The sequence below is a fragment of the Grampus griseus genome, assembly GCF_964374135.1.
Source record: "Grampus griseus genome assembly, chromosome: 14".
NCBI classification, from domain to species: domain Eukaryota; kingdom Metazoa; phylum Chordata; class Mammalia; order Artiodactyla; family Delphinidae; genus Grampus; species Grampus griseus.
In genome coordinates this window covers 9,255,620-9,271,919 of record NC_139008.1, presented here as the reverse complement: position 1 = coordinate 9,271,919, position 16,300 = coordinate 9,255,620, and the positions used below count along the sequence as shown (strand labels likewise).

The following is a 16,300-nucleotide window of genomic DNA, read 5'->3' as shown; positions in this document are numbered from 1 at the left end:
GCATGAAGGACCGAACACAGGAGCTCCGCACGGTGAGTCCAGCCCCTGCGCGGCGCCCCTCGCCGCCCGTGCCCAGCGGCCGGGCAGCTCCCCGACCACCTCTGGCGACCTCTGGGGCGGTAGTCCCTGCGTCCCTGGCCAGGGTAGGAGGGAGCAGTGCCGAGCCGGGGACCCCCATCCGGGTCCCGCCCCTTGGACCCACTGGGGTCACGGGCTCGCGTGAGCTCGGCTCCGATGGTTGGCGGACTGACGACTGGAGCCCGGAGTCCTGGATAAACTTTTCGGCGCCCCCTTCTTTTCGGGGGTCGAAGGGGTATTCTGGAATATCGGTGGCGGGACCGAAGCCTGACCTCTCGCTCGCCCCGCGGAGCAGGTTCCGACTCTCTCTCCCCACGGTGCCTCATCACTGACCCTTCTGCCCTTCCTCTGGTTTAGACAGATGGCGGGACCGGTGGGAAGGGGCCGCGGGCGGTCTGCTGTCCAGAGCCCCGCTGCAGGGCGCGCTGCGGAAACGGGGCGGTCGGGTGTGGCCGGGCTCCTCCGTTGGGCGCTGTCTCGCGGGGCGACCGCCGCCCCCATCACCTTCCATCACCTGTAGCTCCCGTCACCTGTGGCTCCCCACCCGGTGGCGATCGGCATCTGCTGCCCGCCCTGGTCCGGGAGGGGTCAGACCCGCTCCCGGTCCACATTCCTGGCTTCCGGGCAGCCCGGGCCGGCGTTTCCAGACCCTTCCGGGGTTCCCTGGTCGGATTCCTACCTGAACCTATTTTTCCACCTGTGTTTCGGGGGCCCCTGGGGTGTGGCTTCTGGGGCGGCGTTCCGGTGGGGGAAGTAGAAGGATGCGCAAAGGTTCTGAGTCGGAGCCCGCCCTCTCCCAGCCCTGACAGAGACCCCTGCCACCTGCTCCTCCTCGTCACGGCCCCCCTCCCCTGGCCTCTGCTATTAACCAGGGTGTTCGCACCTCTCCCTTTAAAGATGGCAATCTTGGGGTGGGGGGGCTGGGGGGGACAGAGAAGGAAGGGAAGCCTGCCTGTGGGGAGAGGGGCATCAGGGCTCTAGACCCAGTTGAGGCTCCTCTGATGCCCCGGCTGACCCCCCCACCCCCGTACTGGCAGGCCCCCACCTGCTGATCTCTGTGGCGGGGGCGGGGCTAGCTCAGTGTCTCCCCAGAACACTTCCCGTGCTACCCACCTTAGAGCCAGAGACCTGGGTCCCCTTATATGGAAAGTTCCAAGGGTCCTTTGGACTTTTGATCCCATGGCTTGTCCTCTCTGCCCATAGGTTCCCTGCATTTGTGCCTGGGTCTCCCACCCGTTGTACCAGTCTTGTCTCCTGGGCAGCATGGGGCTGGAACCTGTGCTCTCCTGCCTCCGTGTCCCCCTTGCTCTGGCTGCCAGCCCCCACTCTCCCGTCAGACCTGTGTTATTCCTGGCTGAGTGCCCAGACCCAGGAGTAAACCCCAGGAGGTTTCAAAGGAAGAAGATGGTCCCTCATGTCGTGTATGGTATCTAAACTCTTCCCCCGCCAGCCCTTGTGGTTGCCCTCAAGTTTCCTGTGCTTGGTTGAGTCAGAAGGAGTGTGGTTATCTCGGTGATGAATGGCTGTGTGGTGCATTTGCTGGTGTTTGGGTGCCTGGTGGGTCAGGGGAGGGTGTATGTGGGAACCAGGTGATCAGGGAGAGCACAGTCCTTTCCATCTGACATCCTCTGACTCATCAGCTTCATTCCCTCTGCTGAAGGGAAAACTGAGGCACAAAAGAGATGTGGCTGGCCTGGAAGATGAAGTGGGATGGTAGAAAGGCGCTTCACCTAGTCCTAAAAATGGTCACATTCAGACCTGGCTGAGACCTAAGGCCTAAGAGATCTTGGGCTGTAGGAAGCTTGAAGCCAGCTCTTTGCTCTGGTGTGTCTGTGATTCCCCCCTTCCCCCCAGCCAGCACACATACACGCACACACACTAGCCAGAGTGGTCTTTAGGTGGTGAGGCCTGGCTTCTCTGAAAGTAAACTGAGTCTTCCTCTCCAGACAGGCCCCCAGTCCAGGCATTCAGCGCCCATGAAGGCTGCTGTACTCATGGCTGGGTGGCTCTGCCCCTTGGGGGTTTCTAGCAGCCTTGAGGGTCCGCTGGCAGGAGCCCACACTGGGTGGGGTGGAACCATTAGTATGGGGCACTGCCATTCCCCCAGGTCTCCCTCTGGGCTGCATAGATTCCTATCTATGAAGCAGAGGTAGGAAAACCTAGAACCCAGTTTCTCAGGGCAAGAGGGGTGGTCACAGGTCTCCTGACTCTGACTCCATATTTGGGGGAGACCTTGAACCCCAGGAGCCAGAACCCCCAGGAACTGAGACTCCGGTGCTAGCTGGGCTGGACAGAGGGTGGCGCTTGGGACAGCCACTTGCACCACAGCCAGCCTCCCTCCCTCCTCCCCCCCCCCCTCCTCCTTCCCCACCACATTTGGAAGGAAGGCGAAGGGAGCTTATTTATAAAAGTCACACTTGGGGAAGGAGCTAGCACGTTTCCTTAGCGCTGCAAGCCAGGCCCAGCCCTCCAGCCTTCTCCAGCCCTCATCTCTCGAGGAGCTGATCCTCTCATGCAGAGGGAGAATGAAGGGGTCCTCGTGGGCCGGTGTGGGGACCTGAATGCTCTCCACAGCCCTCAGAGAGCAGAAGGGCAGCCTGGAGGCCTAGGACGGGTGAAGACCTGGGTCACCAGAGTATACTGGGGAGACTTTGGGGACAAGGTGTCCCCAGGCAGCCCCGCCTGGCCTGCAGCTGCCTCCTTCCCCCAGTTCAGAGGCCTCCCTGGTTTTCTTTCCGAGAACTCCTTGGAGCCGACCCACCCCTCCCTGGGCCCAGAATGGTGTTTATCTACATTCTGGGCCATGTGAGACACAGGGGGGCCTGCGACAGTAAAGAGGAGGGAGAATGGGGTAGCCAGACCCAGGAAGAACCTTCCTGGAAGGAGAGGACTTGGGATGGCCCAGAAGGAGGAGTTGGATTTGAATGGGAGGAGGGAGTGTGGTCCAAAAGAAGGGACCAGTGTGAGTAAAGGCAGAGGGGCTAGGATGCCCAACCCAGAGAATGGTGGGTGGGCCTGACATCTGGTCTAGAGCAGGGCCCAGCTCACCGGGGCAGCACTCTGCTGACCGGTTCCCTTTTTCTCTCTCACTGCTGGGAAGAGACTGGGGGTTCCCGGGGCAACAGCAGGCAGATTGGTGCCTTAACCTCTCCATGCTCATTTGTCTGTACAGTGGAGCCAACCGGCTTTGCCCTGCAGAGCAGAAGAAATGGGAGTGTAAGAATAGACCCAGGCTAGGGGCCCTCTCCTTCCTTCGTTCCCTCTCATCACCTCCTTGGAGTTTCCCCACAAAAAAAAAACCCAGTGGATTTGGGTACGTGTTCATCTGAGGTACAGATGGCCTCCAGGAACTATCTAGTCCAACCTGCTATTTTACAAATGGAAAACTGAGGTCAGAAAGGGCCAGGAGTTTATCCAAGGTCACACAGCACCTGGAGGGAGGCAGAGCTCAGCCCCTCCCCACAGCCCGAAGCTGCCTCCCTGAGCTGCTCTGGGGCCCTGCTAAGGGGTAGACCCGGCTGAGGGCAGGGATCTGGGGGAGGGGGAGGTTTGCAGGATGGGGAAAGGAGGAAGGGGTCAGAAAGGAGAGCCCTCTCTTTCTGGAGACCCAGCTCGGCCTCTCGCACACCCCTGACTCAGCTCTGGGCCTCTCTGCTTTAGTAATACCGGCTTTGATTAGTCATTAAAAAGAACAAGGGGAAAAAAAAATAGCCCTCGAGACAGACAACAGCAACTCCTGCTCCAGCAGGAATGAATCAAGCCTGCCTGCCAGCCTGCCACCATCCCCCAGGACGCCCCAGAGGCTGCCTGGCCTCCACACCCCTTGGAGGATTCACACTCTTACTTCCAGGAGGGTATCCTGGAATCCTGGAGCCTCTGCTTGGAGAGACCACCAGGGCTGCACGCGTGGTGGTTCTAGTGGGATATTCTCTCCCCTGTTGCAGCAGGTCCCTGTGGTGGGGCAGTGCTTTCTCACTCCTGCACCGATTTTCTTTTCTGATTGCTCAGGCCGGAGGTGATGATGCTAGAGCCGAGATGGCCAGCCGGCCAGAGAGGAGTGAGACCAGACCAGTGGTTCTCCATCCTGGGGGGGCTTAAAAAAAATACTTAACCTCACCAGCCCCATCCCCATAGATTCTCATTTGGTCTGGAAGCTGTTTTGTTTTGTTTTTTTAATCCCCCACCGAGGGACTCAGATCCTGAGCCAGGGTTGAGAACCCGTGAACACTAGAACCAAAAAACAAACACCATGACAAATTGGATGTAGGTTGGATGTGAGAGGAGGAGGAAGAGTGCGGATGCTCCCCCCAGTTTCTGATTTGGGGGACTCTTGAGAACGGGGGTTCTGAGCAGGGGGGTTCAGAGAAGGGGGCTCAGGAGAAAGAGGTGGAACTTAGTTTGGGCCAGGTGGCAGACAGGGTGCCCATATGATGTCTGGGTGGGTTTGTCCAGAAGATGTTTGTACCCTTGAGTTTATAACTGCCTCACGACTCCAGCTGCCGCCTCCACGCTGCAGCCTCTCAAGTCCCCAGCTCTAGTCCAGCCCTCTTTCCGGAGCTGTGACTGCCACTTAGAGAGGGTTGGCGGATCCCCAAGGGAGCTGGGCCCCTAACCATTCAGGGCTTTGGCCTAGATGTGGTTGAAGTTGCAGGGGGCAACAAAGGCATAAACCGTCAGATTCTCACAAACTGAAGCAAGGATCAGAACAAATGAAGATCCTTCCCTTGAGCCCAAAATCCAACCAAGTAAACAGGGTGGGGAAGGGCTTGGGGGCTTTCCTTGGCAGGAAGAACTATAACATCACTTCTGTGATTCCCTGGCTGCATTAACAGAGGTAGACTATGTAGAAAGAGGGAGGTGATGGGTCAGCTCTTTGGCACTGCTCAGGCCACAATCAGCAGCAGGTTCAGTTTATATCTTCTACTGCGGGAGAAGACAGAGGCTGAGTGGAACAAGTCTGGGGCAGGGGCTGCAACTTAAGGCCTCTGGAAAGGATCTGAAGGGGAGGGAATGGTCAACTTGAGAAGAAAAACCCAGGAACGATGTGGATTCTACCTTCAGATCTCTGGCAGGGCCAGCCCAGGGAGAGGGCACCAACAGGTTCTTTACGGCCTGGGGCCAAACCACAGGAAAGGGAAGGACTTTCTAACAATTGGGGCTGCTCCAGATAGGCAGAAGTGCCCGAGAGAGCTGGTGTGCTCTCCATCCCCGGAGGTGTGAAAGCTGCGGCTAGATGCTGCGGCCAAGGTGCCTTTTCAGGTCCCTTAGGGCTTGAGAGTGTGTGCCTGTGGCTCCAGTAGGGATGTGAATAGGGTGTGGGGAACCAGAGGAGCAAGATACCCACCCCAGGGAGCTGGGGAAGGCTTCCGAAGGGGGTGGCAAAGCACACACGAGGGGAATGTCAGCTCCATGGAATTGGCACTGCCGGCAGAGGGAGCCACATGGGGACAGCAGGGAGGACAGTGGGTAGATTATAGGGGCAGGGAGATGGTTATAGGTTATAGGCGCAGTGTGGTGAGATCAGATTTCCGGCTGGGGCAGTGAGATGAAGAGGGGCGTGAGAGTGAAAAGGTCCTGAGGAGGAAGAAGAAGTAGCACTTGGTAAGGAAGGGTGCCCTTGGAGCATCCCCTCAGAGCCACAGCTGTTTGACCCAGGCTGTGAGGTCAGGCCCTAAACCCTCCAATTGATAGACAGCATGGAGGAGGGTGTGGCATCTCTCCCGCCACCACCCTTCTGTTGGAGAAGCTACTCAAGTCCAGCCTCTGTGCAGGGAGGCTGTGCGGGTAGCAGGTCAGAACTGGCTGGATGCCTGGAAAAGATAAGTCCATTTCACAGATGGGCAAGCTGAGGCCCAAAGGGAGGCATCAGCCCCGGGGTCCCTGGCAGTGACTCTCATCTCCAGTGACTCCGGCGCCCTTGTCTTTGGCTCTAGCGGGTCATCACTCCGGAAGGGAAGGGAGCTGGAAAATTCTCCTTCTGCCTCTTCCCATCCATCCCTATCCTTCTCTGGGCACCAGAAGGACAGAGAAGCCAGGCTGCTGAATGGCAGGAACTCCTGGGGCCACTTCCCAAGCTGGCAGGCTGCCGGGGAGGGGGCCCTGGGGTTCTCCAGGCTGCACCCTGCCTCGGTGTCCCTAGGGAGTGCTCCTCCTGCTTGGCTTGGTTCCTGGGCCTCAAAGTATGGAAATGGCTCCTAGATTCTCTGTGGCTAAGGGTGGGCTTGGTGGGGGATGGGGGCCACCTGGCGGCAGCCACAGGCACTTGTGGGAGCGAGGATTTATTTTAGCTGCTGGGGGAGGAGGTGTGATCTCTTGAGGAGGGGGGCCGCCTCCATAAAGCTCCCAACCAACCCCCTCTCTTGGTTGGTCCCACTTTGGTGGGGTAGTGGGACCCCGAGAGCCCCAGGGCCACAGCCCTTTACAGAACATGCTGGGCTTCCCCATCCATTCTCAGCCCGCGTCCCCCAGCATGGCATCACTGTCCCCATTTCATAGAGGAGCAAACAGACCCGGAGGGGAAGTCCCTCAGCCAGTCAGTGTCTGTGCTGGGCCCAGAACTCAGCCCCTTCCCCAGCCGGCGGGGGCCCAGCCTCCCGGGTCCCTCAGCCTCCCTGGCCCCTCAGCCTCTGCCTGCCTCCATCCTCGCAAGAGAGCATCAGGGTGAGGGCTAGTGCCTCCTCCTGTGGGGCGCTGAGAAATGAGGAGGCATGACCCAGCCCGAGAACCCAGGTGACCATCCTGCCCTGAGCATCTGGGCCTTGCTGTGGAGAGGGACCTTGGCCTTGCCAGCAGAGTGGGCTGACCATGGCTGATTCCAGGTGTGGGGGACAGTAATGAGAGTGGCCAGCATGCTGGGAAGTCAGAGGTGTAATCACCCCCACCTCCTGATGGGCTGGCTTTCGTACGGCTGCCCCTGGGGCCGCGGGGTGAGGCCTGCACCTGCAGCTGAGGCAGGCCCCGGGCCAAGTGGCAACATGACTGGCCTCTTGTGCCTGCCGGACCCAACTCTGGACCTGGAAGGAAAGAGGATCAATGTCAAGACTAACAAGGAGGGAGAGTTCCCCGAGGTCTGAGGGAGCAAGCCTGGCGGATCAGAGGCCCCTCACAGGCAGGAGCTCTCAAGCCGGCCTGGGTGCTGTGGGGATGGCCCATATCGGAGCCATCCCACCTTTTGGCAGGGACGTGTTCGTGGTGCCCAGGCCTCCCTCTGCATGGCCCTCCCCTGAGGGGGAGCTTGGAACTCAGGGCCAGCTTGGGAACGCCAGGCAACCTGTCTCAGGCATGGTGTGAGCTGGGGCCAGTGGCCGGGGGACTAAGCCCTGAGGTTTTCTTGCTTAGCCTGTGGCAGGGCCTCCCCAGCAGCACCCTAGGGTGAGGGGTGTGCTCGGAGGACCCCAGTCCTGTGGGGGAGGGGAGGCAGCTGAGCAGGGGAAGGAGTGCCTGGCACGGAGGTGGATACTTGGCCCTGTCACCAACTTGATAGGCAAGGCCTCTCTCCATGATCATGCTGGGTCCCCAGGGATCCTCCTCACTGCGGCTGGGAGCTGAGGGCGCAGCCAGGCCTTGTCCCTGCCAAGGGCCCTGGAGCTGCAGCCTGCGGGCCTGCTGTATGTAGATGCTGGGCAGTTTGGGTGTCCCAGGTCCAGTGGGGCCCAGTGGTCCTAGCACAGGTCTGCTCATGTGTGCACACCCCTGTGCAGGCCAAGGACAGCGATGATGATGACGATGTCACTGTCACCGTGGACCGAGACCACTTCATGGATGAGTTCTTCGAACAGGTGGGAGCAGCACACCTGCCTCTCCCCAAACACTGGCAGACCCAGGGTGGCCACGTCTCAACTCTGAGGCAGCCAGGGCTCTTACACACCTGCGCCTGTCTCAGCAGCCCACAGGCGCCAGTTAATGAGCCCACTGAGGCTCAGAGGGGAGCAAAGTTTGGGATGGCCCATTCCTCCCTACTCCTACCCCAGTCTAGAAGGATCCTTGGAGCAGCCCCACCCCCCCTCACCTACCCCCTGAAGCCTGGCCCAGTCTGGCCCTGAGCCCTGACCTCCAGCCCTACTCTGGGCAAGCCCTGGGCCCAAGAAGCCCCCTCCCTGGATTTTGCCCCCAGACTACCTGGCCTTGGTCCACAGGTGGAGGAGATCCGTGGCTTCATTGACAAGATCTCAGAGAACGTGGAGGAGGTGAAGCGGAAGCACAGCGCCATCCTGGCCTCCCCCAACCCTGATGAGAGTGAGTGTGTAGGTGTGAGGAGCCCCACAGGCCTCCAGGAGGGCACTGCTGCGGGGAGGGACGCCCTTCATTGCTGGTCGGCTGAGGGCTGCCTGCGCCTGGCCAGGCTGGGGAGGGCTCCATGGGAAGCCTCAGGAAACAGCTGTGCCAGGCCCGGGGTGGGGGTGGGGTCAGTGCCCAGTACCACCTACCGGATGCCTGGTGAGAAGGGCGGGGTCAGGCGCCGGACCCGCCCTCCCCAGGTGAGCTGGCTGTTTTCTAAGGCGGCGCGGCTGGCCAGCCGGCTGTAGCCCTGGGATTCTGGGAGGGAGCAAGGAGGGAGGCAGCGGCCTCTGATCAATAGAGGGCCTCTCAGCCCAGCCTCTCCCTTTCCCTCGCCTCCCGAGGGGAGCAGATGGCAGCTCTCAGGCATCAGCGCTGTGGGAGGGCAAGCCGGCCAAGCAGGCAGAGTTTCCGGAAAAAGCTGGCAGCCCTGGCACTTGGCCATTGGTACCCCGGAGCCGGGCATTCTCAGGGCTCCAGGAAGTGACCTCTCTCCCTCTGCACAGGGAGGCTGTGTGTGTCTGCGTTTCACTGTCTCCAGACGGGTCCCACTGACCTGGCTGTCACGATTCCCGTGGAGGTGTTGATTACTACTACACTAACATGGGCCAGGCTGACGGCATGCAGGCCCGTGACCCCCTCCCATAGAGGGGGCTCACCCTCAGCCCTGGGGAGGCAGTGACGGGCTGGGGCCCAGGTCAGCCACCTGGACTCATCAGATTGGGTGTGTGCACTGCCTGCCTGTTCTTGCGGCTTGCTCACCTCCTCTCTCCCTTCTCCAGCTCCTTTGGAAGGCGCCAGCCTATGGGGCCCCAGGACAAAGCATGGGGGAGGGTCCGGCTGCTGCCCAGGTGTTCATGGGAAAGGACCTACGGCCCATAGCCCACCACCCAGGCACCCAAAGCTTGATTTTGTTCTCAACTCCAGCACTGCCTCCCTATCCATGGCCTCTCAGCCCCAGGCCCACAGGCATCCTCAAGCACCCAGAATAAATCTCTCCACGGCCCCAAAGTGTGCTTGAACTTGAGGCCAGTGCCAGGCCCTTTGAAGGCAGAGTGAGTCAGCTGGGAGCCGGGGAGACTAGCCCAGGAAGAAGTGGGAAGGAAAGAGGGACACCCCAGAGCAGGGTGTACATCCAGTGCAGCTGCTGTGTCGTCGTGCTTTGCCCCTTTCCCTAGAGGTTTGTCTGGGACGGCAGTATGTGATGTGGTTTGTCTGTGGGCCCGTGTGTATCCGGGTCAGCGCGTGTCCCTGGTGGGTCACTCCTGGTGAGGTGCAGGAGGGGGCTGACTGTGGGGCGAGACTATAAAGAGCTGGGAGTTGGCCTCTCACCTGCTGGAAGGTGGGGCAGGCAGGGGACAGAACTGCCCAACTCCCCCAGCCTTGGCTGCCTTGTGCCACCTTCATCAGACAGCACTAGTGACCAGTTTAGAATTGCCACCCATGAGCTGGGCAGTCAGGACCCGGCTGACGGTCACTGACATGGGCTAACAGGCACTCCCCAAGGGGAGGGGGCTCCCCATTAAGGGTTCTAGGGCAGAGGCGGAGCAGAGCTGAGGGGGCATCACAAAGAAAGTTGGCAGTGAGTGGGGGGCTTTCCTGGGCCAAGGCTTGCTCTGCCTCCTCTGGGGGCTGCCATCCAGGCTGGGCTATTCTGGGTCTGAGCAAAAGAGGCTGTGACGTCAGAGCAGCTGGTAACCGAGTTTGCCTTTGTTCCTACGAACAAGGCCTCTTCCCCCGCTCCTGGAAGCCCCCCACTCCACCTCGTTCACATTCCACTTGGGAAGTGGCCCTCCCACTTGATCAGCCACTGTAAATGCCCCTCTCGAGTCCCCTATGGGAGAAGCCCCAACCCCAGAAGCAAGCACAGGGTGGATGAGAAAGGCTCCAGCCAGGAGCTCAGTCCTGGTTTCTCCAGGGGGTGGAGCCATGGGGGGCTGCCCTGAGGCTGGGCTCCACCCAGCACCCCAGAGGGAAGCAGCCATCTTGCCCCACTTTGCCAGCCAACCCCTCGCAGGGAGCAGGGCTAGCTGGGCACCTCCATGGCCTCTGCCAGCTTTCCAGAGATGGTTCCAGTTGGAACAAGGGCCAGAAACTACGCCACAGCCCTCCCCCAGCTTCACCCCCTCATAGCCCCGCTCCATGCTACCTCTAGAGCTGACTGTACCCCAGGGGCCCACCTCTTTGAAGCTCTTCTCACAGCCCCCACCCGGCCGGGTGCCTCCAGCCCCCATCCACCTACCAGGCACTCAGCAGTTGGCCTTCACTGAGCTCAGCACCTGGGGAGGGGGACTTTGTGAAGAGAACAGGGTCTGCCCCGCCCAGGGTGCTTGATGGGGGCTGGCTTCTGCCTCCTTGGCCCCTGGCCCGCATCAGCCCATCAGCTGGATGTCCACCCCCAGAGCCACCAGGTAGCGCTAGGTGAGCCCGCACCTCCACCTTCGACTCAGGCAAGTTATCAAGTAAACGTTCCCCAGTGCCACCTTCAGCATCACCAGCTGCTCCACAATTACTTCTGCCTTAAATTTAGCCCCATCTGTTATCGGCAGGGGGTTGGGGGGAGCCGGCGAAGGCAGAAGGGAGGCTCCTTGGAAGACACACGAGAAGGGGTGAGGCTGCAGCTGGTGTGGCCCCGGCCCGGGATTGGAGGGGCAGGCGGACTCTTAGCCAGGGGACAAGGGGAGACCCAGGGTCTGCCCAGAGCCCCCTCGGGCCTGAGCCTGAAGATCAGGCATGGAGGAGCCCAGGGTGTCTACCCGCCACCCCTTCTACCTCCCCAGAAACCAAGGAAGAGCTGGAGGAACTCATGTCTGACATAAAGAAAACAGCAAACAAAGTTCGCTCCAAATTGAAGAGTGAGTCTGGGCTCCAGGCCTTGTCTGGGATGTGGGGGGCACTCCAGGCCTGCTTCCCCCACACAGCCCATGGAATTTCACTGGCTCTGAGGGGTACTTTGGGTCTTTCTTTCCTCACGCGCCGTTTACTTAGCAGCTACCTGGCAAGGCCTGTTTGTGCCAGGCTCTGGGCTGGGCCTTGGGACACATGCCTGAGGCTCCGTCCAGGGAGTGTTCCACTCTGGACACTGTCAGCTAAAGAGAGTTAAAGGAGTGGCCAGCAGTGCGTGGTCCCACACAGGAGCCCCCACACGCTCACGTGAGCACAGGCATGCATGCCCCGGAAAGCACAGTCCTAGGGGTCCCGTGCCCTGTGGTTGTGGCCACCTAGCCCTGCCCACCCCCTGACCCCCTCCACGGCATGCCCCACTCCTCGCTCCATGCACAGCCTTCCTGAGCGGGAGAGAGACAGAGTGGGCCTGAGCCACCAGGCCTAGCACATAGTAGGTGTACACACACAGATACACAGCTTGGTGTGTGCCTGAGGCCTCACAGGTGTGTCTGTGTATATGCACGCACCCCCACACACATCATGCCTGGAAGAGCCCTTGTTGGCCCCGCCTCCATCAGTGCCTGGAGCTCTCTCTTGCTCTGCTTCCTGTGTGACCCCACTCAACAGACAAGACACGTCCCCCCAGGGGAGGGTCCTGAGCCAGATCCTGGGTGTGTGGGTGGCGAGGCAGTGGTGAATGGGGCAGGTTATCAGCAGCTGGCTGTTCCCCAGGCATCGAGCAGAGCATCGAGCAGGAGGAAGGCCTGAGCCGCTCATCCGCTGACCTGAGGATCCGAAAGACACAGGTGTGGGCGGGACCTCTGGGGTGGGCAGCCAGGCACCTGAGGCTCTGGGGCCCGGTGGGGTGGGCCTAACACCTGCACCCCCATCTCGGGCCCCCAGCACTCCACACTGTCCCGGAAGTTTGTGGAGGTGATGTCAGAGTACAACACCACGCAGACTGACTACCGCGAGCGCTGCAAGGGCCGCATCCAGAGGCAGCTGGAGATCAGTAAGCTGAGGGGGTGGGGCCAAGGGGCGGGGCCGGGCTGCCGCTGACCACCCTGGGGAAGGCCGGGCTCAGCGTGACCCCTGCTCACAGCCGGCCGGACCACGACCAGCGAGGAGCTGGAGGACATGCTGGAGAGTGGGAACCCCGCCATCTTTGCCTCCGGGGTGAGTGTGGACCCCTCCCCCTGGGGACCCTGGTGTGCGTGCAGAGCGCCGGATCTGGGCAGTCTTTGGACACAGCCACCTGTGCGGCAGGTTTTAGAGAAGAGAAGGCCGAGTCCCAGAGAGGCTTAGGGACCAGGCAGAGGTCACACAAATGTTAGGGGCAAAGGGGGAATTAAGACCCGTCTCCCGGTTCCTCCCAGTCGGGTCCGCTCCTTAGCTACCCCTGCTCATTTGCCACCGGCTAGGGGCTCCTTCCACCAGCCTCAGGACCTTTTACCCCTCTTGGAGGACACGGTGCCCTTGGCCTCTCTACATGCACGTGAAGCTCCATGTTCTACCCGGCAGGGGGGCTTCCTGAAGGAGGTGGCACACAGGTAGGGGAGGCAGCTTGGGCGTGTGGTTCTAGGAGGGGGTGTCGGCTACATTCAGTGTGGGAGGAAGAACAGGAGGAGAGGGGATGGGAGAGAGGCCGAAAGGCTGTTCAAGGCCTGGGCCCCTCGGGGCAACTACCACTCAGCTGTTACTATGCACGGGCACAGGTGGGGAGGGTTAGCCCCATGTTACAGGTAGGAAATCTACAGGTAGGAAATCAGGTCTCAGAGAAGTTAGGTAACAGCTAGTAAGCGCCGAGCAGAAAGTGGGGGGAGAGCTGCGGCTGAGGAAGAAGCCTCAGGCTCTGCTGTCAGAACGTGTTGCTCAGGCCACGGCCCATCCTGGTGGCCTGCTTCCACCCTCGGCCTCTTGCTGTCCCAGTCCCCACCCCCGCTCCCTTTAGCCGGTCCCTGGGTCCCAGCCCACTGCTCCCACCCTCTAGATCATCATGGACTCCAGCATCTCCAAGCAGGCCCTGAGCGAGATCGAGACGCGCCACAGTGAGATCATCAAGCTGGAGAGCAGCATCCGGGAGCTGCACGACATGTTCACGGACATGGCCCTGCTCGTGGAGAGCCAGGTGAGCGCCCGGGGCCCCACCGTCCCCCCCCAGCCCCCAGCAGCACCCAGGGCTGCACGACACGTTCACGGACATGGCCCTGCTCGTGGAGAGCCAGGTGAGCGCCCGGGGCCCCACCGTCCCCCCCCAGCCCCCAGCAGCACCCAGGGCGGCACTAACCCTACCCTCTCTGCCCGCCATGCTGCCCTGCCCGGGAGGGACCAAGTCTTCAGGTAACTAACCACGTGCTGTTGAAACTGCCCTCAGGGTCCTGCCCACCTGAAGGATCCTCTCTGCATGGCTCTGCTTGGCCTTCCAAGACCCCAGGCCCTGCATGGCCCTACCCACCTTCACCCAGCCTTGTCCTGTCTTGTTCACCAGCTGTGTGTCATGTGGGCACTGTGGATGGGCACTTTTCTAGGAGCCGGAGGTATAGCCGTGACCAGGACAGCTGAGGGCCTGCTCCCTGAGAGCTAATGTCTGTTGGGCAAAAGGGCAGCATAAGTGAACGATGAATGGCATATTCTCCAGTTGTGCCAGACGTTAGGAGGCGACGTGACAGAGCAGCGGTTCTCAAACTTTAAAGTGCTCCAGGGCCACCAGGAGGGCTTGTTATACGTTCCCCTATTCTGGTCCCCGTTCCCAGACATCGGTAGGTGGGGTGGGGGTTCATAAATTTGCATGTCTCACAAGCTCAAGGGTGATGCCGACGCTACTAGTCCAAGGGCCACACTTGGAGTGACACAGTCACCGCAGTGGCCACTTTGGACGGGGTGGTCAGAGAAGGCCTCTCTGAGGAGGCGGCATTTGAGCTCCGAAGACTTCCCAGGGGAAGAGTGAAGCAGTTGGCCCAGGCAGAGGGACCAGCAGCACCACAGTCCTGAGACCAGCAAGAGCTTGACTTATGTGAGGAGCAGAAAGGAGATCCGGGCGGCTAGAGCACGGGGAGAGCTGGAGATGACAGAGGTGGAGTCTTGGCAGGCGGTGCTGGGCTGCTGGAGTCTCTTCTAGACTGAAGGGTCTTACGTGTGGGAGTGGCATGCCCCGAGTTAGGAAGCAGGGAGGCCTTGAGGAGGCTGCTGCTTCCACTGGGGCGGGAGACCATGGTGCTGTGGACACCAGTGGGAGCAGTGGGCTTGGAGAGAGCGGCCAGCCCTCAACACGCTGCTGCTGGGAGTCCTGGGCATTGTCATGGTCGAGTGGCCTCCGGGGGCTTCCTGGGACCAGACTGCAGGGCCCACGAGGCCTGTGGGACTGGGCAGGGGGATCTTAAAGGTTGAAGACCAAAGCCTGTCCGGGCTGGACGGAACCATCGTGCTTGGGGAGGATGGAGTGGGGGGCTCACCGTCGTCACTCTGGCCAGACTCCAGCCCACCCACTCCCGCCCCTGCCTTCCTCTGCCCTGTGCTGTCCTCTGCCCAGCCCCGGGGTCAGGGCCCCTTCTGAGCGTCCTCTGCATGGTCCCCGCCCCCCTGGCTGAGGCTGCATTTCAGGGAGCTGCGCAGGGTGCCGGGGTGCCTGGCAGAGGCGAAGGGCACCGGTGAGAAGCTCTGCCCCATCCCCCTCACACTCTCCTTTTCTCTAACCTCAGGCTGCTTTCCCGAAATCCTGCCCTGGGCCCCCTCGTAACCCTGAGGGGGGCCCTCTGGAGCTCGGGTGCCCCTGGCCCTGCAGGGAGAGATGATTGACAGGATTGAGTACAACGTGGAACATTCAGTGGACTACGTGGAGAGGGCTGTGTCTGACACCAAGAAGGCCGTCAAGTACCAGAGCAAGGCTCGCCGGGTCAGTAGCCCCAACCCTGCCCGAGCCCACGTCCTCACGCACACAGAGCCCCCGGACCATCACAACCCCCTCCACGCTCTGCCTGCACCCTCCCTCAGCTCTGACCAGAGCCTCTGGTGCCCAGTTAAAACCCCACCCAGACATGTTCCAGGCCCTCACTTTCTCCCTCATTCAATCCCCCAGACTCCAACCCTCATCCCTCCCCAGAGCCCCTCCCCAGCTGCCCCACAGCCTCCCTCCTGGCCCCAGTTCCGCACTGAGATCTCTCCTCGCCTCCCTGTGCAGAAGAAGATCATGATCATCATCTGCTGTGTGGTCCTGGGCATCGTCATCGCCTCCACCTTTGGAGGCATCTTCGGGTAGAGACCACCCCACCACCACTGCGCTCCGGATGGCCCACCCCGGGAGGCCTCCTGGCTGCTGCCACCTTCTGGCTCGGGCCCTCTCCTCCCCACCCCATACCGCTTTCTCTGCACAGGGCCCCCGTTCCCACCCTGCCCTGAGCCATCGTGTGCATGACCCTTGTGACAGTGTGCGTCTGTACAGAGGAGGCAGAGGGGAGCCAGGCTGGGCAACAGCCAGCCCGGTGGGGATGGGCCGGCAAGGGACAGACTCAGGCCCTAGCCCAGGCCGCTCCCCTTATAGACAGGGCTGCCTGGGGTAGTCAGCTATGCTCCCCTCCCCCAGCCTTCAGTAATTCCACTCCAGCCTGGGGTCTGCCCTCTCCTGGGATCGAGACTCTCTGGACCCCAACCTTGCCTCCTACTGACCAGCCCATCTGCCCCATCCTGTGTCCTCTCCAGCTGTCCCCATAAGCCAAGCCCCCTGAGGGCTGGGGACCAGCTGGCCACATGGTGCTGCTTTTCAGGTTCGGGGAAGGGTGGCCCTGAGAGACAGCCCAGCTCTAAGCCTCTAACAGCCAATTCACTGCCAGGGAGGCTCAGGGTGCCGTGGCCGGGTAAGGCTTCTGGCTTCTGGCCGTGTCAAGACCAGGCTTCCTCCCCTGCCTCGGGGCAGAGTCCAACAGGTCTTCAGCTGCCTCAGCCTCCCTTCCCACATTCCTACAGCCCCAGGAGCAACCCCTTTGGGCTACGCCTGACCCCAGGTAATATTCTGGAAGAGGCTGACTGGTGCCTGGTCTCCAGCCACCCTCGGAGCTAGGGAGGC

The 16,300-nt window shown here is 61.1% G+C and overlaps 1 protein-coding gene across 2 annotated transcripts; it reads left to right on the top strand.

Moving 5' to 3' along the window:
- Positions 1 to 2: 2 nt before the first annotated feature.
- On the top strand, positions 3 to 15,496 carry STX1A (syntaxin 1A; the record flags this gene model as incomplete). Of its 2 annotated transcripts, XM_082671165.1 has the most annotated exons (10): positions 3 to 32; positions 7,779 to 7,856; positions 8,214 to 8,313; positions 11,136 to 11,210; positions 11,974 to 12,047; positions 12,145 to 12,253; positions 12,344 to 12,417; positions 13,232 to 13,369; positions 15,023 to 15,133; positions 15,419 to 15,496. In XM_082671165.1, 10 exons carry the CDS (start codon positions 3 to 5, stop codon positions 15,494 to 15,496), a joined length of 867 nt encoding a protein of 288 aa, XP_082527291.1. The 2 variants fall into 2 exon arrangements, with proteins under 2 accessions (XP_082527291.1, XP_082527292.1); XM_082671166.1 differs by lacking the exon at positions 11,136 to 11,210.
- Between the last annotated feature and the right edge of the window lie 804 nt (positions 15,497 to 16,300).